We start from the raw sequence: 20,160 nt of genomic DNA on the forward strand, positions 1-20,160 counted from the left end.
TGTTGAACTAGTGGTATAAAGGCTTGGATAAACATTCTTCTCCTCCATTAACGTCTCTGGAGTGCCGTCGCATCGAATCTCTCTTGGACCAGAGTAAGAAGTCGGATCTAAACGCCTTTTACTTGTCAGACATTTTCAAGCAAAAAGTCAGAATCGAATTGATCACTTATCATTACCTGTGAAGAAGAAAACCACACAAAACATGGATACCTGGGAACTTTATTACCTTTTGAACCACAGCTCGTACACGGCTTCTTGGAATCCTGTCGTCTGTGCTAAAGATGAACTCCCTCATCGTAAACCTCAAGACCATCTAGCTTATGTGATCAACACGGACGACAGTCATCTCCCAGGAACCCACTGTGTAGCCGTCTACTTTCCTCAAAAAGGATGTGTGGAATATTTCGATTCGTACGGATTGCCTCCTTTGGAAGACGATATCATTGACTTTATGAGAAGAAATGCTCAGACCACCCGATTCAATAATGTGAAATTACAAGGCACAGATTCCTTGGTGTGTGTGGACAATATTGTGTGTATTTTCTGCATCATCGCAGCCTGGGCTATTCCTTAGAACATTTAGTGACTCATTTTGATCCTCGTTCTTCTTCTAAAAACGATGTGAAAGTAGATCAATGGTTTTGTGACCATTATGCTTATCTTTTGTCTCAAGCTAGGAAACGTAGTGTCCATCAATGGCCTAATGACTTCCAACAGTGGAAATCACAATTTCATTGACAACGTTGTCAGCCTTGTCCAAAATAATGTGTGAGTTGGAAAAAAAATGTTTGTCATTTGAAAAAAAATGTTTGATGTTATATTGTTGGATTATTGTTACAAATGTTAGAGTTGTTTGTTAGTGTTAAGTGATTTTTAATAAAAAATGTTGTGTTTTGAAAAAAATGCCTTGGTCTTTTGTTTGGCTATAAGAATTTTGATTCATGCTCTTTAACTTCTTTCTATCCCTCTCATGGCACTCATTGAACGTTCCGGCTCGAAAACCGTGGAGGGATGTTTTCCTTCACGTCCGCGCTTTGACTTTAAAGCCGGGGTAGCCTCCAGTCTAACCATCCATTGTCGACTCATCCTCCTACGAAGATGTGCTCCAAACTAGCTAAGCTAAACGAAGCCTACGTGAATTTGCATAGGGTCAGACACAGTCTGATACCGAAGCCAGAAGAGATAGAGAATGTGAGAATGCTAAAAGTCACTGAAGACCTGATAGAAGAGCTCTTCAGAGAAGAAGTGAACAGGGAGAAAGAAGAATGGACAGAGAAGTACAGACTTCAGAAACAGCAGAGAGAGCAGCAACAGCAGCAACAGCAGCATCAACCTGAACCTGACAGAGGCTTTGTCGATTGTCGTATCGACACCAAAGAGTTCTTCTTCTCTTTCCGAAGAAGCAGACCTATCGTCAGAAAGTCTATCGTCAGGGGACATCGCATTCTTAGAAACTAAAAGATTGCCATAGCAAACAAAAAAAACAGCCCTTTTCAGGGCTACCCAATACTCTAGAAAAGAAATAGTAATCCATTTGCGAATGTGTGTATGTAGAGTAGTGTGAATATAAACACTGACTCTTTTTTATAGTGTCAGTGAATGTGTTTGTGTATATGATTATGTGTTTGTAAGTGCTCACGTACGTTTGTTGTGTGTTTGTAAGTGCTCACGTACGTTTGTGTGGATAGCAGATTATGATCGTTTTTTTTTTTTTTTTTGCTGTTTGACGTGTGGGGAGAGTAGATTTGGGGTTTGATTGCTTTGCGTATGTGGATAGTATATTGAAGTGATTAATGAAAATTTTTAAATTAGTAATGGGTAGTATAAAAATGTGAGTGAGTGTTTCTTTTAGGTCGGCGCGTTGTTTGGTCATGATCTAGGTAATATCAATTTTGTTTTAGGGGGATGTTTTCCTTCACGTCCGCGCTTTTAGTATTAATTGAAAATCGCTGGGCTTTCTAGCTACCCTGTTCATTCGTTAACAAGACAATGAATACCAGAATTGTAAAGCTTCTAGAACTCCAGATGCACCTGGAATATGCCAGGCGCATACTAAATGAACTGGCCGCGGAGGCCATTGTCGAAGAGGGAAGGATGAAAGAGGAGGAGGAAAGAAGAAAAAAAGAAGAGGAGGAAAAGGAGAGAGGAAATTTCAGAATCCCAGAGACAGAAAATTGGGATTCTGAAACCACTTATCCCGCCTCTGCTCTTCCCCAAAAAAGAGTGAAAAGAGACTGGGGAAGAAGATGTGTGTGTGGTGCCAGGCCTGGAAGGTGCCATCATTAACCAGGTGCCATGGAGTTAATAAACAAACAGCCCTTTTCAGGGCTATCCAAACCTTTAGAAAAGAAATAGTAATCGATTTCCAATGTGTGTGTATGTAGAGTAATGTGAATATAAACACTGACTCTTTTTTATTTGTGTGTATGTGTGTGTGTGTGTGTGTGTGTGTGTGTGTGTTTGTAAGCGATCACGTACGTTTGTGTGGATAGTAGGTTATTGGGTTATGTAAGAGCTTAAGTTGGTTTGTGTGCTAGTAGATTAGGATTTCATTTTAATGCTTTGCGTGTGTGGATAGTAGATTTTGGGTTTGTTTATTGTTGCTTCAGGTATGTGGATAGTAGATCATATGAAATGAGAAAAGTAGGGGATGTTTTCCTTCACGTCCGCACGTTTTAAGTGATGATCTAGGTAATATAAATTTTGGGCTTTAGGGGGATTAGTTGAACAACTTCTTATAGACAAACTCCAAGCAGAAATTGCAAATCACTATGACAAAGAACCATGGATAAATATCAACCCCACAGTTAACACCCTCATTACGAAATATGGCAATAAAAACGAACAGGAACTCAAACTAAACACAATCTGTACAGAAGAAATCAACTCAAAATATTGCAACTACATTAAGATTTACACTGATGGATCCAAAATTACAGAACCACCCAGAACAGCAGCAGCTTACGTAATCCCCGAACTTAACATTAAAGTAGGACGAAGACTACCTAACCTCTGCTCCATATACACAGCTGAATTCTGGGCCATACTTGAAGCACTCAAATGGATCAAAGAGAACAAAATACCCCAAGCGGTAATAATAAGTGACTCGCTAAGCGTCATAAACTCAATACTTAATAACAACACCAAATCAAGAGAAAACTATCTTAGGCAAACCAATTTATTGTTAAAAATACTGAACAATAATAACTTACAAGTAGAATTTATGTGGATACCATCCCATATTAACATACCAGGTAACGATATGGCAGATATAACAGCTAAACAAAAACTAAACGAAACCACTCACATCAACCTAGATTATAGCATATGCGAACTCAATAGCATATCTAAAACCCTCATTGATAATAAATGGCAGGAATTATGGAACACAAGCACTCAAGGCAGGAAACTAAAAACCATCATTAAAGAAGTATGTAGAAATAGGAAACCACCCAAAACAAAAGGCAGTGAACAAAAATTCATAAATAGAATACTCACGGGCAAAACCAAGCTGGCTAACAGCTTCGGACAGTACATAGGACCACAACCACATAACCCTAACTGCTACCACTGCAGGGTCCCAGAAGACATAGAGCATATTTTTAACAACTGCCATACACTTGAAAAAGAAAGGGCTAAGTTTAAAGTTAAACAGCATAAAATTGGATCCCCTACAACATACCCAGAATTCTTGATGAACACAAACCCCAATATTAATCTAACATTCAAAAATATCATAAGTTTTATACACGAATCCAATCTACTCAAAAAAATCTAAGAAAGTAAATCAAAGACCAGTTAAAAATATAACAAATCACTGTTTGGGAATTATGACGGCCGGCTCGGTCTCGTGGGTTCACAGACTGACACAGCCGTTCATAGCCCGAATAATAAAAACCAGTTAAGGACGAATATTACAAAATCACTGTTTGGGAATTATGACGGCCTGCTAGGTCTCGTAGGTTCACAAACTGACACAGCCGTTCATACCCCGAATAATAAAAACCAATTAAGGCCACAAAAAATTAAAATAGGAAAATAGGAATTAATTAAAACAGGACTCCATAATAACATACAAACAACCATAAAACAAGTTTTCATTCCAAACCAATAAGATAGGGAATCAAAATAAATAAGGAATTCATGAATAAAAAAAAAGAAAACGAAAAAAATAAAAATAAAAAAAAATAAAAAAAAAAAAATACTCCTAACCGTCTCCTTGTCTCTTAAACAACATCTGGCTGAACTTTTAAATCAAGCTTCCACAGCTATTTCTACTAACATACTCAGCCAAATCCAGGCAATGTTGGCAGACGACACTGAAGAATTTGAAACTTCCACGCTGGCAGCGGCCCTGGAAGTATCATCATCCAGCGGCGATGAAGCTGATGAACCTGCACCACCTAAACAGAGTGGAAAAAAGGAAGGCTCTGTCTACCGGAATATCGGACTGGGAAAGGCAATTGATGATATCAAAAAAGCGGGCCACTTCGTCAATGCCACAAGACCGGGTGTCCTAATGTGACGTCATCGCTGCCGACCAATCGTGGCGGGAGTCACATACTGCTTGGTTTGACACCTGGGGCATTTCAATCCAACTAAGAAACACGAGTGTGTGGTGTGACTATTCCCACTCATGTCTATTAGCCTTTCAGTCAGGTTGTTAAGGACTAGTTAGTCCTACACCTGAGTGGCTAAATTAAAAAGTACTCTTTGAGTACATAAAAGCCTGGGGGATGAGGCTCCTTTTCCTTCCCCCAGGAGTAATTAAAAATCACGCAGTGCGTGAATAAAAAAGTGGTACATGTTCAAAAGAACGAAAACCACTATAATCCAACTAACTAACTAACTTTAGGGGGATGTTTTCCATCACGTCCGCACGTTTTAAGTGATATCTAGGTAATATAACTTTTGTGCTTTAAGGGGATGTTTTCCATCACGTCCGCGCTTTTCATATAAGAACCCATAATATTCGTCGTTTAAACCATTCTACAGAGAATAAAAAGAAGATGGCTTCAAACCAACTTGATAAAATGAAAACATTGCAAGACGTCCTGGACAATTTGGGTATGATGGAGGAAATGTTAATTAGGCTAAACGAGGATCACTATTCTTATAGTCCCCATCGAGTGAAGATGGAGATCAACAATTTAAGAAAAGTAAAGGACATGATCAGTGCTCTGATGAAAGAAATAAAAGAGGAGAAGGAGGATGAAGAGGAAAGGATAAGAATGAAAGAATGGAACGAAAAAAATTGAAAAAGAAGAAGAAAATGAGAAGAGGAAGAAAGAAGAGGAGGAGAAGCAGAAAGAAGAGAAAAAGAAGAAAAAGGAGGAAGAAAAGAAGAGAAAAAGTGTAGGACAGAAAATAAGAAGCTGGTGGAGAAATAGAAGAAATTAGAGAAGAAGAAGAAAACCAAAGGCCCTTTTCAGGGCCACTCCAATCTCTCGAAAAGAGATAGACTTTCAATTGCCTACCCCTTTTTTATTTTTTTTTATTTTTTTAAAATAGGGTCCCGACCCTGTTCCATTTTCCCTAGTCCCTAAACAGTCCCACGATCAATTCCCCATGTTCAATTTCCCTTGTCGCTAGAGTGACCCAACAATTTTCCCCATCTTAATTTCCCTTGTCGCTAAACAGACCCACGATTTATTCCCATGTTAATTTCCCTTGTTGCTAGAGTGACCCATGATTTTTCCCCATGTTAAATTTCCATTATCGCTAGAGTGACCCGGGGGGGGGGGGGTCTGTAATGCTAATTCCCATTGTCGCTAGGGTGCCCCACTTCACTACTTGGATCAGTTAATTCGATGCCCTTGATTATTACTGACAGCATTAGACAAAATGTTTGAAGAAGAAACATATAATAAATAACCTATAAAAGCAATTATATTTCAATGTTTAAAAAAAAAGGAAAAATCTGAAAGGGGGTCTGTATCTTACAGGGAGTCATTTTACAACGTGAAGGGGTCGAAGTTTTATTGGTCACTGAGGAAGGGGTAACTTTTCTACGTAGAAAACGGATCCCTATGTCGTAGGAACCTTACCCCCGGTCACCATTCTCCGTAGAAAAATCCCCCCCCCCGTTAATTATTCTCCGTATAAAAAAATACCGGGTGTCAGTTTGCCACGTTATACCATCGGTGAGTAACCACATTACCTCGGGTTGTCAGGCCTTAGATTTGACTGCAACCAGGGTATTTGTAGCCGAAAATTCTCAGTATCGACACAATACATACGAGTCTTGTCAAGAAACTGTCCACTATACGGACGCAGCCTTCAGCTGTAGAGGTATATGGAAATAAAAAGTTACACTTTCTTGCTGTTCATTCTAGGAGATAGAATTATTTATTGATTGAATGTTTCGGAAATTATTCTTAATTTAATGAGTCTGATCTATGTCACATAACGTCATATGATTCGATGGAAGTTTGATTCATGTCCGCCATTTTTTTTATATAGCTGAACAGATAAGTTGAATTCAGCTGTATGTTGCATGCTCTAAATGACGAGCAGTGTTCGAGTTTTTATAATCTAGTATGACTATTTTTCCGGATACCGATTCGTGAGATAATAATAATCTCCTACAGCAGTTCTTATGAAATAATTTAACGAGTAACTAGTCATTTCACGTGCGCCACATGCGTAATATATATCGTTGTATTCGTACTTAACCGTTTCTCTTGTATTACACGGATCATCATTTCTAGCTACCGGTAATCAGGGGGAGTCATCATACTCGGGTCTAAAGGACGGAACTGGTTTATTCAATACAAGGGGCCAATGGCTATTGCCCACGGGTCTGCTGAATTAGGTAGTTCTCGAGGGATCCTTCGACAGGATCAGAATGGTAGACCATGCCAGATCGTTCCTTCACCATTGGACAGGAGGTCTGGAATCGGACATGTTCTATGATCGTCAACTGGATACCACGAGATAATTAACATAATACACGCCATTTTTATGAATCTAATTTAATGTCACTATATGTGTGAAAATCTAATTCAGTGGCATTATGAGTGTAAATAAATAACACGCCCATCATACAAGTTGATGAACCACATATTAATCATACTTGTTTGCAAATTTCTTATTTTGATCATGTCGTATTAGTAGATCCACGCGTCAACCATTTTTTAATTATTATTACAATGCTATATATTAATCATTTTTGGTGATACAAGTAGTTCGATGCGTTGATCATATCCGTTCAAACACGAGATCACTTGTTTTCCCTTGAAGCTACCATGACATATAATGTTAAACCTATAGATATTTTAACATTAGCCGCTTTTTTCTTGGGGGGGGGGGAGGCTATGTAGACCCATATTGTTACACCTGTCTAACATTAGCATTTTTCTTGTTGCTGTATACACCCATATCTTTAAACCTACGGCATCGTGTTATTTCCAGTTAGCGGCCATATCGCCCCACATTACTTACTCATATACATTGTATTACTAATAGCTAAACTCTGACGTTTGATGAAAATGAGTGCTTCTATATGACACATGAAATAGCACAATGTGCACTAACTTTGCATGCCGTTGAAATACACAAATAAATTTTCACGGTGTCCGTTTGCACATTTTCTGAAACTGTGTTCCTGACAATTTTAAACATGTTTTATTTATTAAAAAGTGAAAAAGTGACCATGTTGTCATTTTTATAATTTACCTATCAAGTTCAACAAGAGAAAAAAAGCTATAAAAAATAGCAGTCTTCTTTGTGATATACATGTTACGCGATTTTGTAATCTTAAACTGAAATCAAGCCCCTTCATTCAGATATCAAAACAAAGAAAACTTTAGGCTCTTTAACCCCCTCCTACGGGATATATACTTTCCTTTTTATAACAACCATTATCAGTGGGTACAGTTTTTAAGTTTTTTCTTATATACTGCGTGACATGCATTTGTCTGAAAGTTCCATTTAGTTACCCAAAATGTTGCTATCACTTTTGTTTTGTTGATATTTGTAGTTGTGCAGTGTGTATTAAACAACTCGCTGTGCTTGAATACAGAGCTATGCAAGCTTAAAATACACGAAAATATAACATGTTTTAACAATTATCTAAATTTTAAGATCCTGTCGGTTTTTTTTTTCTTCTGACAAATGTCACCCAACAGTTTGAACTCCAGCCAAATCTTCTCAATATATTCCGAAATCTTTTCACTTGAAATTCAACTGAAGCAGAAAAATGTACAAGGAACAAAATTAAAAGAACAAAAATAAAGTAGTGACTAGCTTTCTTGTGTATTAAAAGGGAGCCATTTCATTTAGCTGTCGAATCACTGACGTTCTTATTTAGTTTTTATTCCATGCACTCTGCTCCTTTCATGAAATCTTACCCTTTTAAGTTCACATTGAAAAGTAATGAATACTACCGCGATTTCTCTCAGTGGTTTTCAATACAACCCTCGTTGTTTGTTGTGGATCTATTTTCATCAATATTCTGTATGGGGGCAAAACGGCTTGGGGTATTGAAATTTTGGGATGATTGATTTCATAGGTAGAGATCAGGTTAGGCGACAGTAATGAAGTGTTATTCTAGATGTTTCTACACAGGTGAATTGGGAAAGGCATATTTCAGCTGATATTGATCAACGCTGCTTGAGCACCTAAACAACCTAGGAATGTCGTCATCTGCTCGTATTGGAATGTCTAATGCAACATTTATATTTAAAACTTGATTTCCAATATTTCCTATGCAAGACATTAGGCTTGTAGACAACCAACGGATGACTATTAAATTTGTGATAGGTTATTGAGTGACTCGCTTGTTGGAGATATTTGTCTACATGTGCGGTCATATGAATAAACGTGTATTGCTTATTTGCTTGGACTCAGCCATAGACTGGAGCGAGTATCTCGATATTTTCGGAGTAAAGGTTGACATGTGGATGTACTTTAATTCAGTTAGCTTCCAATAAATCGGTAAGTTGTTAAAATTGCTATTCATTGTGAAGTTTTGAGTATTATACGTTGTGTTTGCCTCACTCACTTCGTATTGGTTCGAGAAACCATTCATACTTGCCTCAATCACCTTGTATTGGTTCGAGAAGCCATTCATAATTTGCCTCAATCACTTCGTATTGGTTCGAGAAACCATTTATAACTTGTGAATTTTAAAACAAAAATTGTCTTAAACATATATGGTTTAAGATGATAAAAGGTTGTTATGGTTACAGAATGTTGTGCCTGCCTCCATTTTGAAAGAAAAGCGCGATTCATAGAGATTTCATCTCATTTCAGGAGGAAGCCATCGCATTAAAGAAAGGGATAACTTATTTATCTTAAATCGAGAGGTAAACAAAAGTTCGTCGTGGTGGAACGTGTTCGATTTTGTTGTAAAAAGTGAGAAGTCTTTTCATTGAACTGAATGTCAACTTATGGTGTTTGATGTGATTCAGTTGTGCCTACCTAATGCCAATGATTTTATTTGTGCTTAAAGTCGTTCGAACATAAAATGTTCCTTCTTGGATGCAAAGTGAATAAAAAATTGCCATGATGTGTATTATGTTCCATGCCAAAGTTGTCAAATGGATGTAATTATTGTTACAATAAATCATAAAAACCTTTTGTGACAGAAAGGTCTTAAACATTAATTTTGTCGGTAGAGGATAAAACAAATAAATAAAGCCGAAGTGGAACAGGAAAAGTGGACACCTAACGTTAGCGGCCGAAATGTCGCACGTTGTATCTACAAAATTCGGCAACAGACCTCTGATTCAGCTCCCTGCCGTTGAGGTGGGATCGTCTAAAGCCCCGGCCGTTGATTCACTAATTCCGGTACACCAATACCACATGCCATCTCGCGATTTCCAAACTACTGCAGCTTCTTTTAGTCATTATCCCGCAAGCGAGGGTCACGGAGGTCAGTATGCAGGAGGACGTAGGCGCTATACAGCAGACATAGAGTATTTTGATTCGGACAATAGAAGAGGAGGATACCATAAACATCCCAATTCAAACATTGCGACGGACTGGAAAGATTTTAGAGATTTCCCAAAACCCCACCAAGGTCCCCCATCACCACACCCACCGTACTCCACATTGGACGATATAGCACAGCCGCTGAACGGGCAACATGCGCAGTACACCAACGCACCACAGTATAGCTCCCCACCGGGTCAGTATAATTATGGGCCTGCGCAGTACGCCCAAATGGGTCATCCACAATCAGCACCACAACCCCAAGTGTTTCAACCGGATGTACATTCGTATGGCAATAGCTACGGAAATAATGTTCCAAATGGCACGTACGGAATACCATACTCAAACCCGAATGAGAAACATATTTTTTATGGCCCCAATGGGGAAATTCTGCCGGGTCCCCCAGATGGACATCGATTCCCAGGTATGAGCAATGCTAGAAATCAAGACTATTACACGGACTTCGAAGTAGAAGGAACATTGGAATTCGGTCGGCTGAAGAGCTTAAGTTTAGGTCATGGAACTCCTACGTTTCCGAAATTTCCAGATTTTATTATAAAAGAACTTATGAAAACATATGGACATTACGCGCAGACCCGTGTTAAAATCGTGGCTAGAAATGGCGAATACGCCATTCACGCCATCCCAATGGTGCATCAGGAGCCACATATATTGACGGCCCCGCCCTACACCAGCAAACCCCATCATTTGCAGTCTTACGATCGCCAGCCAGACGTGGAAACCAGGGGCTTTCGGTACAATACAGCTGATTCACAAGCAAACTACGAGCGACCCGATCGTCATTACAGAACGCCTTTAATCCAAACCTACCCTACAGGGGAAGATGACCCAATGGCTGAGTATAGATGGCAAAAAAACAGTAATAGATAGGTTAATGATAGGACACAGTTTGTCTAAAAAATATTTAGCTAATTGTCAGTTGGAGACTTTTTACCTGTGTCCATGTATTTCTATGAAACCGAGGGTTTAAAATTCTTGTTGTTAAGGGTATTGTAATTTGAATATTGTTATATATATATATATATATATATATATATATATATATATATATATATATATATATATATATATATATATATATATATATATATATATATATATATATATAACCCACGTGCAAATGGCACTTTTAACTTACGGATTGGATCCCACATCTTCAAATTTCAGGGTGAAACTTCAATGATCCGAAGAGGTTTATAGTTGACGTAACAACTGGTTTGGTGCTTGAAGCTATCCAGGATGATTACATTTTATATTTCTCTTCTATTTCTTGTCACATGGGCTAAAATTCGACGATCAAGGGCAATAAATTGACGATTAGGGACAATAAATTGACGATTAAGGACAATAAATCAATCTGATCTTAATATGAGGAATCAGTTTCGTAAATAAAAAAAATAGACTCGAGTGCAGTGACAATCAATGATACTGCAGTCAGTTAAAGGTTGCTGATGTCCAACTTTCTGCGGGAAAAAGATGAAAGACTTTTAACAACATAAGGGTTTGATTTCTTTACAAAAAAAATTTCAGAATTATGCAAATCGTGCGTGATCATTATTGTTAAATAAGTAGCGAATAAGTTAATGCATTATTTACAAATTGACAAAAAATGTACCTTTCTCTAAATTTAGACAGTTTAGAAAGTTAGTAACCAATTCGCAAAGGTTCGCTTAGAGGCTATGCACGTTTATTATAATGCACAAGATTTGAGTGAGACTACCCCGCACGAGAGTAAAACGTGTATTCTGTAGGCACGTAACATGCTGAAATTGTTAAAATGGTTTTCATATTGACTGACGCGAAAAAAATTAGACTTTCCTGAGAGTTGAAACCCGATTGATTACGTAAGAATACCGAATCGGTTAAATATACTTATGAAGAAACCACACCGTAAGCAAATACGTAATGTAAGGTAATGTTTATGTTGTAAGGTAATGTTTGTGTTGTGCAGGCCGTTTTTGCGATTCGTACATATATCAAAAGTAAACACGACCTGCATGCCATCAATTTTGCCTTGTATGAAGTATTTACTTGAGTTTCTTCAAAAATATATTCAATCAATTTGGGATATATATATATATATATATATATATATATATATATATATATATATATATATATATATATATATATATATATATATATATAGAGAGAGAGAGAGAGAGAGAGAGAGAGAGATAAATATACACCAGACAGAACCTAAAGTGCTATCCCTGGATTCCTATAGAAGAATGCTTGATAATAGCAGGCATAATTAAAATTTTTAATGCAGATAATGCTATCATAGAGGTTGGAGAAATTTTAATTCGTACTCTACGGAGATTCGAACCAATGTCAGCGGATAAACATCACCCATTGCCTTGCCTGCATATATGAGCCCATATTCCCTCACGACTAAGCACAGATCACCAAAATAATGGTGTTACTGAATCGGTGTTATAAGCACTCGTGTATAGCAGACACACTCGCATGACGACCTTTTAATGAATTCTAATGTATATACACAGTCATTCCCGATTCCTATGAAAGAAATCAAGGTATATAGAATAAATTATAGAGAATTATAAATATACACCAGACAGAACAGAAAGTGCTATCCCTGGATTCCTATAGAAGAATGCTTGATAATAGTAGGCAAAATTAATATTTTTAATACAAAATATACTGGTTAGAGAATTTTTAATTCGTACTCTACGGAGATTCGAACCCAGGTCCGCGGATAATATATATCAGTAGTAGTTGCTATATATTTTATACATTATTACCTACTTGCAATTTTTTTAATAACGATAATCATCTACATCAATATCGGCATATCGAAATTCGTATCAGCTACAATCTCGCCGTTTAATGGCGTTGTGGGAATGGCCGCGCAAACATTTTTATTACCTAAACAGCTACCTGATAGATCGGCGCATGTTTTCACGCGGGCGTTGATATTATGAACAGATCTATCTATTCTTAAAAGGGGGTGGGGAAGAGTTCAGTCGTGTCAAACAATGTGTGATTGTTTAACTCTACGTGACATTTTTACAGAATGTGTCGAGCGAAGTTAATAATGCTTTGGGATTTTGTCTGTGTCACTTTTACTGCTGAATTTGACTACATTTAGGAATTTGGCATTAGTTCCAGGGGGACATTGCTTGTAACATTCGGAAAACTGGGTCCAAGTTCGTACGAGTCCAAACAGATCAACGCATACATGTAACGTACATACATTTGTTGTTATTTAGTTTGCTGTTGCCTATACTAATGAGAGATCAGTGGAGAGCTTTTTAGCTATCGTATTTTTTTTAAACAAAGGACTATTTATTTTACTTTGTTTATATAATTTATTTACATTAATCCCAGAGCAGTTTATGACAATTCATTACAGGGACTGTTTACATTTTTCTTGAAATTGTCACACGCAAAGATAAATACATCAACATTTACATTCTCAGTAAGTGAAGACATACATACGAAACGTTTCGGTATGAATGAGTAAATTTTTACATCTTTTCAATATCAAATCTTTCCCAATAATGCACTTTACAACAGATTTATCAGTTACTTGACGTACCAATGGAAAATACACGTAGTTATCTTTTCCTTAGAATGATATGGCCAAATACATTGCTGAAAGTTACTTTAAGAACCATCAACCATCAAAACGTTATTGGACATTTTTAAAATTAGCATATTTTCCATCAATCTTTTTTATGTCAGATTTCTTCGAAATACAGAAATAGTCCCATGGAATGAACTTGAAGGCACTATCAGCTGTGTAGAGAATTATAGATAAGGATACGAATCGGAGGTATAAAGCAGAAAATTGACCCATCGACCGCGGGTGGCATCTGCTAATTAACCATAGTATCATGACAAAAGTCAATGGTCAGCTAGGTGTGCATCAGTTATTTGACTGGGTTGGTATCACGTATTTGCCCGACCTAAACGTGTACAGAATGTATTACATAGTATATACCTATCCAATTTGTTATAATTTCGACATTTTTCGTTCCCTGTTCAGAATAGTTTCATAGCATGAGTATTAATCTTGTTTCAATCAATTTAAGAATTTTCTGAAAGAAACAAGTTTTCTTTATATATGTACTAGAGATGGATATGCTGATGAGTAGAGGGCAACACTTTTGTTCGATTGGTCCATTAGTTACCGGTCAGAGATGGGTGAGTGAATGGCAGCCTTGGCAAATGAGTAATAGCACTTAGAAACTTTCTGGAACTTAGGGGTAAGAATGCATTAATCAGGAAACATGAATATCTAATTTAGAAAAAGGGATTTAGAAACCAAATTTTAATGTAAAAAATAAACTGACAAATTTCAGCAGTTAATAATGACATAAAGTATATTTATTAAGAAATAAAATGTTAAAATATGTTTCCTTATGCTAGAGTTTGGTCGATTTTTAAAGGTACTTCAACAGAATATTGGTTATACCCAGTCGATAAAATGCAGACATGTGAGGGTATTGAATATGAAATTATTGGATTACGAGTCTGTCGTTCTAACTATAGATCCACCGATGACTCCTCATGTTTTAGATTATTAGTGTAATTATCTCATAAACAGCTGTAAAAGGTGACCTTTATTAGATCTGTTACACTAATTGCAATCTTCAAGGATTTCGTTATTCTTTCACTTGCGTTTTTCTGCTCAACGTACTTTAATGACTATTTAGTTTGCAATATAAATTCACTTAACTCTGAGCACTTAAATATTAGGAAACAAACTTTATTACTAATGTGGAACAAATTGTAATAGTGATCACGATACAATCAACTGGCCAGTTTGCAAATATAAAAAAGGAATCGAATTCTTCATGAACCTAGGTCTAACAGTAAACCATTTGGTGTATTTTTGCCAGTAAAGTGTTCAATAATGTTTTAAGTTTTTCATTTGTCACAACCTATACAGTTTCTTATTTTACCAGCTTTGCATTAAGTATGAAAATGTTGTCATTATTTTGTTCTCTTTAGCACAGTGTTTTATACAGTTCATTCATTTTACTTTCTGTCATTTGAATGTAGCTCGTGAAGGATTTACTTTTTAGTGTCTCAACATGTGTAAACAATTCCTTTCTATGTTACATCCAAGCATTAAAATCAAATTTTTTCTTAAGCGGCTATTTCTTCAACACATAGAGACCTATTAAATGACTCATCAATAAAGTCCTATACCAAATTTTTGGTTGAATCTAACAAATTTGGGTAACTTTATGCCGCATAGAGCAAAGTCTGGAGAAACGGGCAATCGGAGAGGGGTAGGTGGGATGAGTGGGCATAATTATGTATTAAGTCCCATACGTAATTTGACTGAAATCTAACAAAAATTGGTAAGTGTATGCTGCGAAAACCAAAATCGAAAGGACCGGTTATAAGACACAAAACAGTGTCGTACAATACTGGAAATCCAACTTGTTCTTCAATATAAAGTTCCATAACAAAAGTGGTCGAGGTTCAACAAATCTTGGCCAAGTTACCTGCAGAAGCCAAAGTCACACAAATGGCGAACCAGGGAGCCTAACTCCTGTAAACGATGTCTTGCAACGCTGCAAATTGAACTAATTTTCAAAGCATTCTCAATGCATAGGTGCATTCCAAACTTGAAAAAAAAAAAGCCCAATAATCGTTGGAAAACAAAAGGGAGATAGGCATTTATGTGCTATAGTTCCGGTGAAAAATGGCAGAGAAAGCTGGAACTCAAATCCTTCCTAAGGCTTCATCGGAACAAAGCTGCATACCAAATTCGGTTAAAATCCAAGAATTCCCAGTATGGTTATGTTGCGGAAACGAAATTATATAGTGACAGACAGCCGGATGGACCGATGGACATAGTGATGACTATAGGGCTTTGGATACTACTAAAGAAGTCCGTCCTAAATTAATACGCCTCTTTAGTGTATTAATTTTATAACAGACATATTTAGATTTGTAAACCGTACGATCGCTTTTTGTTGGCAACATGCTATAATATGAACAACAATTTTCTTGCCTATTGTGTCATGAAATAATACGCCAAATATACATCTTTGCTTTTGTAAACTATTATTGACTTGTTTGTTCACATCAAGTTGTACAATGTTTTATTTTCTCACTCATGCGGCAGAGAAATCTAGTCGTTTTGCTAACCTTACTTTCTATATCTGTCTGGTTATCTCAGACCTATCGTCTCAGTCATGGTGTCCACGTGCTTGGAACTACTTTCATCAAGAAACCCTTGATGTCTTCTACTGTACCTGACGGAGTTGTTGTAAAATCCAACAACAACAAATATATATATATATATATATATATATATATATATATATATATATATATATATATATATATATATATATATATATATATATATATATATATATATATATATATATATATATATATATATATATATATATATATATATATATATATATAATCAATTGAATATGACATCCAGTAATAATGTTGTCATGTTTATGACTTGTGTACTTAGGGTCAACAGGTCATCCCTTTGACATCATTAACATATTAGTCTCAACGCGCAGTACATGTATTTGGAATAACAAAAACACGTGGCTCGGGACTATAATTGCGCAATACGTCCAACATTTAACAATTATAACTTTTTCTTTATTTTTTTCCCCTTTTTAAGATCGGCATATATAGGTAGATAATTATTCAGATAATTATTCAGATTTTCAAAAAAGAGTACAAAACGTGATGACCTTCATATAGAGTGAGAAGCAAAAATATTACATGTGTTTTGAATCTGATAATTAAATTGCCAGGGTTCTGTGCTATTTTAATTTAGTTGGAAAATATTGGGCCAGGAAAACAATATATGTCGGTTTTTGTACCAAGACAAGGAAATCCCAGTCAATGGGGTTATATTATTTGTCTCCTTTCGAGTCGATGCCTCGTAGGAAGACAAATAATGTAACCCAGCGACCAGGATTTCCATGTCTCTGTCCAAACCCCAACATATATTCTGTTAATCTAAGTGCAGGATGGTTATATGGTCCCTAAAAACAAAATCATTTCGTGATCGCATCATGCTTTGTGGATGAAAGTAGTTCCTGCTTTTTATTGTAGAAATGCATTTTCCTCGCCACAGCAGTATTTTTGTTTCACAATGAACGGTCGTTTATGTGCTTACATGAATAAACACTTCTTAAGAATAAAATTAAATCTTTTGTCTGTCATTGACTTAGAAAGAGTAAAATATATCTAATGATTTATTGTGTCTGTGCACGAGCGATGTGTGTGTGTGTGTGTGTGTGTGTGTGTGTGTGTGTGATTACGACAACAATATCTTATGATGGTATCTGAGATTTACAGTAAATGCGTAAACAAAATGACATATTGAACGAAATTTTGCGTCACATATATGTGGCCAGGTGCTGTTTCGTTTTCGCTTCTATTTTTTTTCTTTACCAACATAGTATAGACGAAAAAGACTTACTTGCTGTCTTCAATAGCACATTGTATAGATCCTAGGTCCTGATATCTATCTCTTATCTAATAATATGACTAAATTAAAACCAATGATCAGATTGCTGTATTATTGTGGTAGACATTACTCAGATATTGGCCACAAATTTCTATTCATACTGTATCCGACTTCAATGTATATTGAATTTAAATCGGATCATAATTATACAAAAAGTTGCTTAATACTACTTACGCAGTTCAAGACATCACAGGCGACATAGATATTCTCTAAAGAGTTAACTCATGGGGACAATATTACGGTAATATATAGTTGAAAACTTCAAAATAACTTTGATCATTTTTTTTTTAAAAAGAGGATGTTAAACAAATATTTAAACATTTCGCTGATATTTGCGCTGACGGTATTGTCGAGAACTAGTAATATGTTTACATATTTACTTGGTTACCACCGCAAAAAGAAAGATGACCCATTTTACACAACAGCAGGGGCTCCATCAGGGAAAGGAGAGAGAGAGAGAGAGAGAACTAAAATGGAGGTGATATGCTCTAGAACAATAAAGATTATTGTTCAAGGCATACAGTTAGCAGCATTTGTCATTACTAAATGAATAAATATAAACACCACCTCATCATTCCAGAGATGAACATACATATGGGTCCATAACCTATGTCTCGTACTGTAATTTAAAATCTATATTGAAATGGGGGGGGGTAGGGGGCGGAGAATGACCATATTGATCAGTCAAACGTTCTATCTTCTCTTTCTGATATCAAGTTGGATAACTGGTATAGTTGATGGGGGTGTTTTCTTTTCATGCATGTATGTATGTATGTATGTATGTATGTATGTATGTATGTATGTATGTATGTATGTATGTATGTATGTATGTATGTGTATGTATCTATGTATGTATGTATGTATGTATGCATGTACTTACATACGTATGTTTTATTTGAGAACGTCTGTATTTATGTATACATGTACTCGTATAGCTGAGTATTTATATACGAAAGCAAGAACGTACGTTTGTACGTATGTATGTTAGTGTGGCTCTTTATATCTAAGCATGGATATATCTGTAACAGTGTGAATTTTGTGGATGTTCTCGCAGCACATTTCGCCACGTTCAGCAGCAGGGGGGGCGAATCCGACATTTTGTCCAATCGTCATTTGGCTTAATTAATACTTTCTGCACTCAGCGGATCCGGTGTCGTCAGCGCCTGGTAAAAAAAAAACGACGTCGTCGTCGTTGTCATCGTCGAGGGGCCAAATCGACAATTGTCCGGACGTCATTTAGTTTAATTGATACCTTCTGCGCGCCGATCCCAGCGTCGTCAGCGTCCGGTAAACACAGCGACGACCGCGTCGATGTCATCGCCCCCCCCCCCCCCTGCTGCTATGATCTTACAAACAGAGTGATCACCAACTCCTCCTCTTGTAGGTCAATTAGGTTATTTGACTGATCGGTAATTCTAAAATTAATTCTCGTTAAAAACCGATCATGGCATCGCATATAGACCGGATTAATTGGACTCTCAACGATTAAAAATCCCGGAGGGGCTGTTGGTGAAAACGAATAAAGGATATACCCCTGTTGAGCCTGATTTGATTGCTTGGTATCCACCTGGTAACTCCCTTCGATAACATCACACACTAGATTAATCGCTATCACCGATGCGATATTTACGTTGTATGGAGCAATATGCCTACCATCATCTCCGTTATCGTGTTTGAGGATATAAGTTGATGGACCGAGAAAATCATTAAGAGACTTTCTTAGTTCTGGCGCGTTGTATCCTGGAACCTTTAAATCGGGTAAATCGGCTTCTGTGATATTAAACTCGGTTAGGAATTTTTGTTTATTATCATTGCTGTTAGCAGATATTATCTCAACGATTCGTTTATTAATATATTCCATGTCTGATATAAGTTGATTTAACACCTCAACGTGTTTTCGTTCTTTTGTTTCCCGTAGCTGTTCTAGTTGTAATTGGTAATAATGATTAATCTCGGCAAACATATCAGTGATATTCCTTAAACTAATTGCGAATGTGGTGCGCAATTCAGGAGTTTCCCCATACTGAAAATACCATTGCATGTTATTCCTGTCTTGAAATGCAAATATACTGGGTAATACCGCGTTTTTCATAACAGATAATTTATCTCGATAACTGGGATTAATCTCATGATACGACTGCGTGTCCGCGGGGATTTCATGAGGTGGATTCTCAGGCCATCCTAGTATGGTTCTTATTGAACTGTTATAAATATCAACCATATACCCCGGTGTGCTTATTTCAATCGTCGACGATAACGTCGGTTCATGAACCGTAATAGCGATTTTTGATTCTTTTCCTGTGATCGATTTTATCCTGCGTTGAAATTCTTTATTGATTTGTTCTATTTGGTATGACCCAGTTGGTATTGTAACCTCCTCCCAGTCTGGGGTCCCATCGGGTTTATTTGTCCGTGCAAAAACCAGCGAGTTATTAGGTTGTTGTCCGTTAAATGCGTCCGCTCGAATATTAGGCCAACTGTGATATATTCGCAATTTTGTCAGCGCTATTTCCTTCACTGGAACCGGCGATGGGAAGTTCACACTGAATTCGGGTTTCGTTGACGTTATCGATATCATATTTGTTTGTACCGGAGTAGTGTTCTCCGCGATCCGTTGAAGCAACTGAAACCCTTCGGGGTTCAGCGACATTATTATTATTCGTTGTTTTTAGTGTCTAATTTCAACAACCAGGTGGTTCCGGCTTCCA

The 20,160-nt window shown here is 36.8% G+C and overlaps 1 protein-coding gene across 1 annotated transcript; it reads left to right on the forward strand.

The window, feature by feature from the left end:
- Positions 1 to 8,573: 8,573 nt before the first annotated feature.
- Positions 8,574 to 16,002, forward strand: LOC149794810 (uncharacterized). Its single transcript, XM_089964458.1, has 2 exons — positions 8,574 to 8,937; positions 9,256 to 16,002. Exon 2 carries the CDS (start codon positions 9,688 to 9,690, stop codon positions 10,825 to 10,827), a length of 1,140 nt encoding a protein of 379 aa, XP_089820584.1. The 5' UTR covers positions 8,574 to 8,937; positions 9,256 to 9,687; the 3' UTR covers positions 10,828 to 16,002.
- Positions 16,003 to 20,160: the final 4,158 nt, after the last annotated feature.

Source organism: Sinohyriopsis cumingii, chromosome 7 (assembly GCF_028554795.1).
Source record: "Sinohyriopsis cumingii isolate HCF-2022 chromosome 7, ASM2855479v2, whole genome shotgun sequence".
Taxonomy (NCBI): Eukaryota; Metazoa; Mollusca; class Bivalvia; order Unionida; family Unionidae; genus Sinohyriopsis; species Sinohyriopsis cumingii.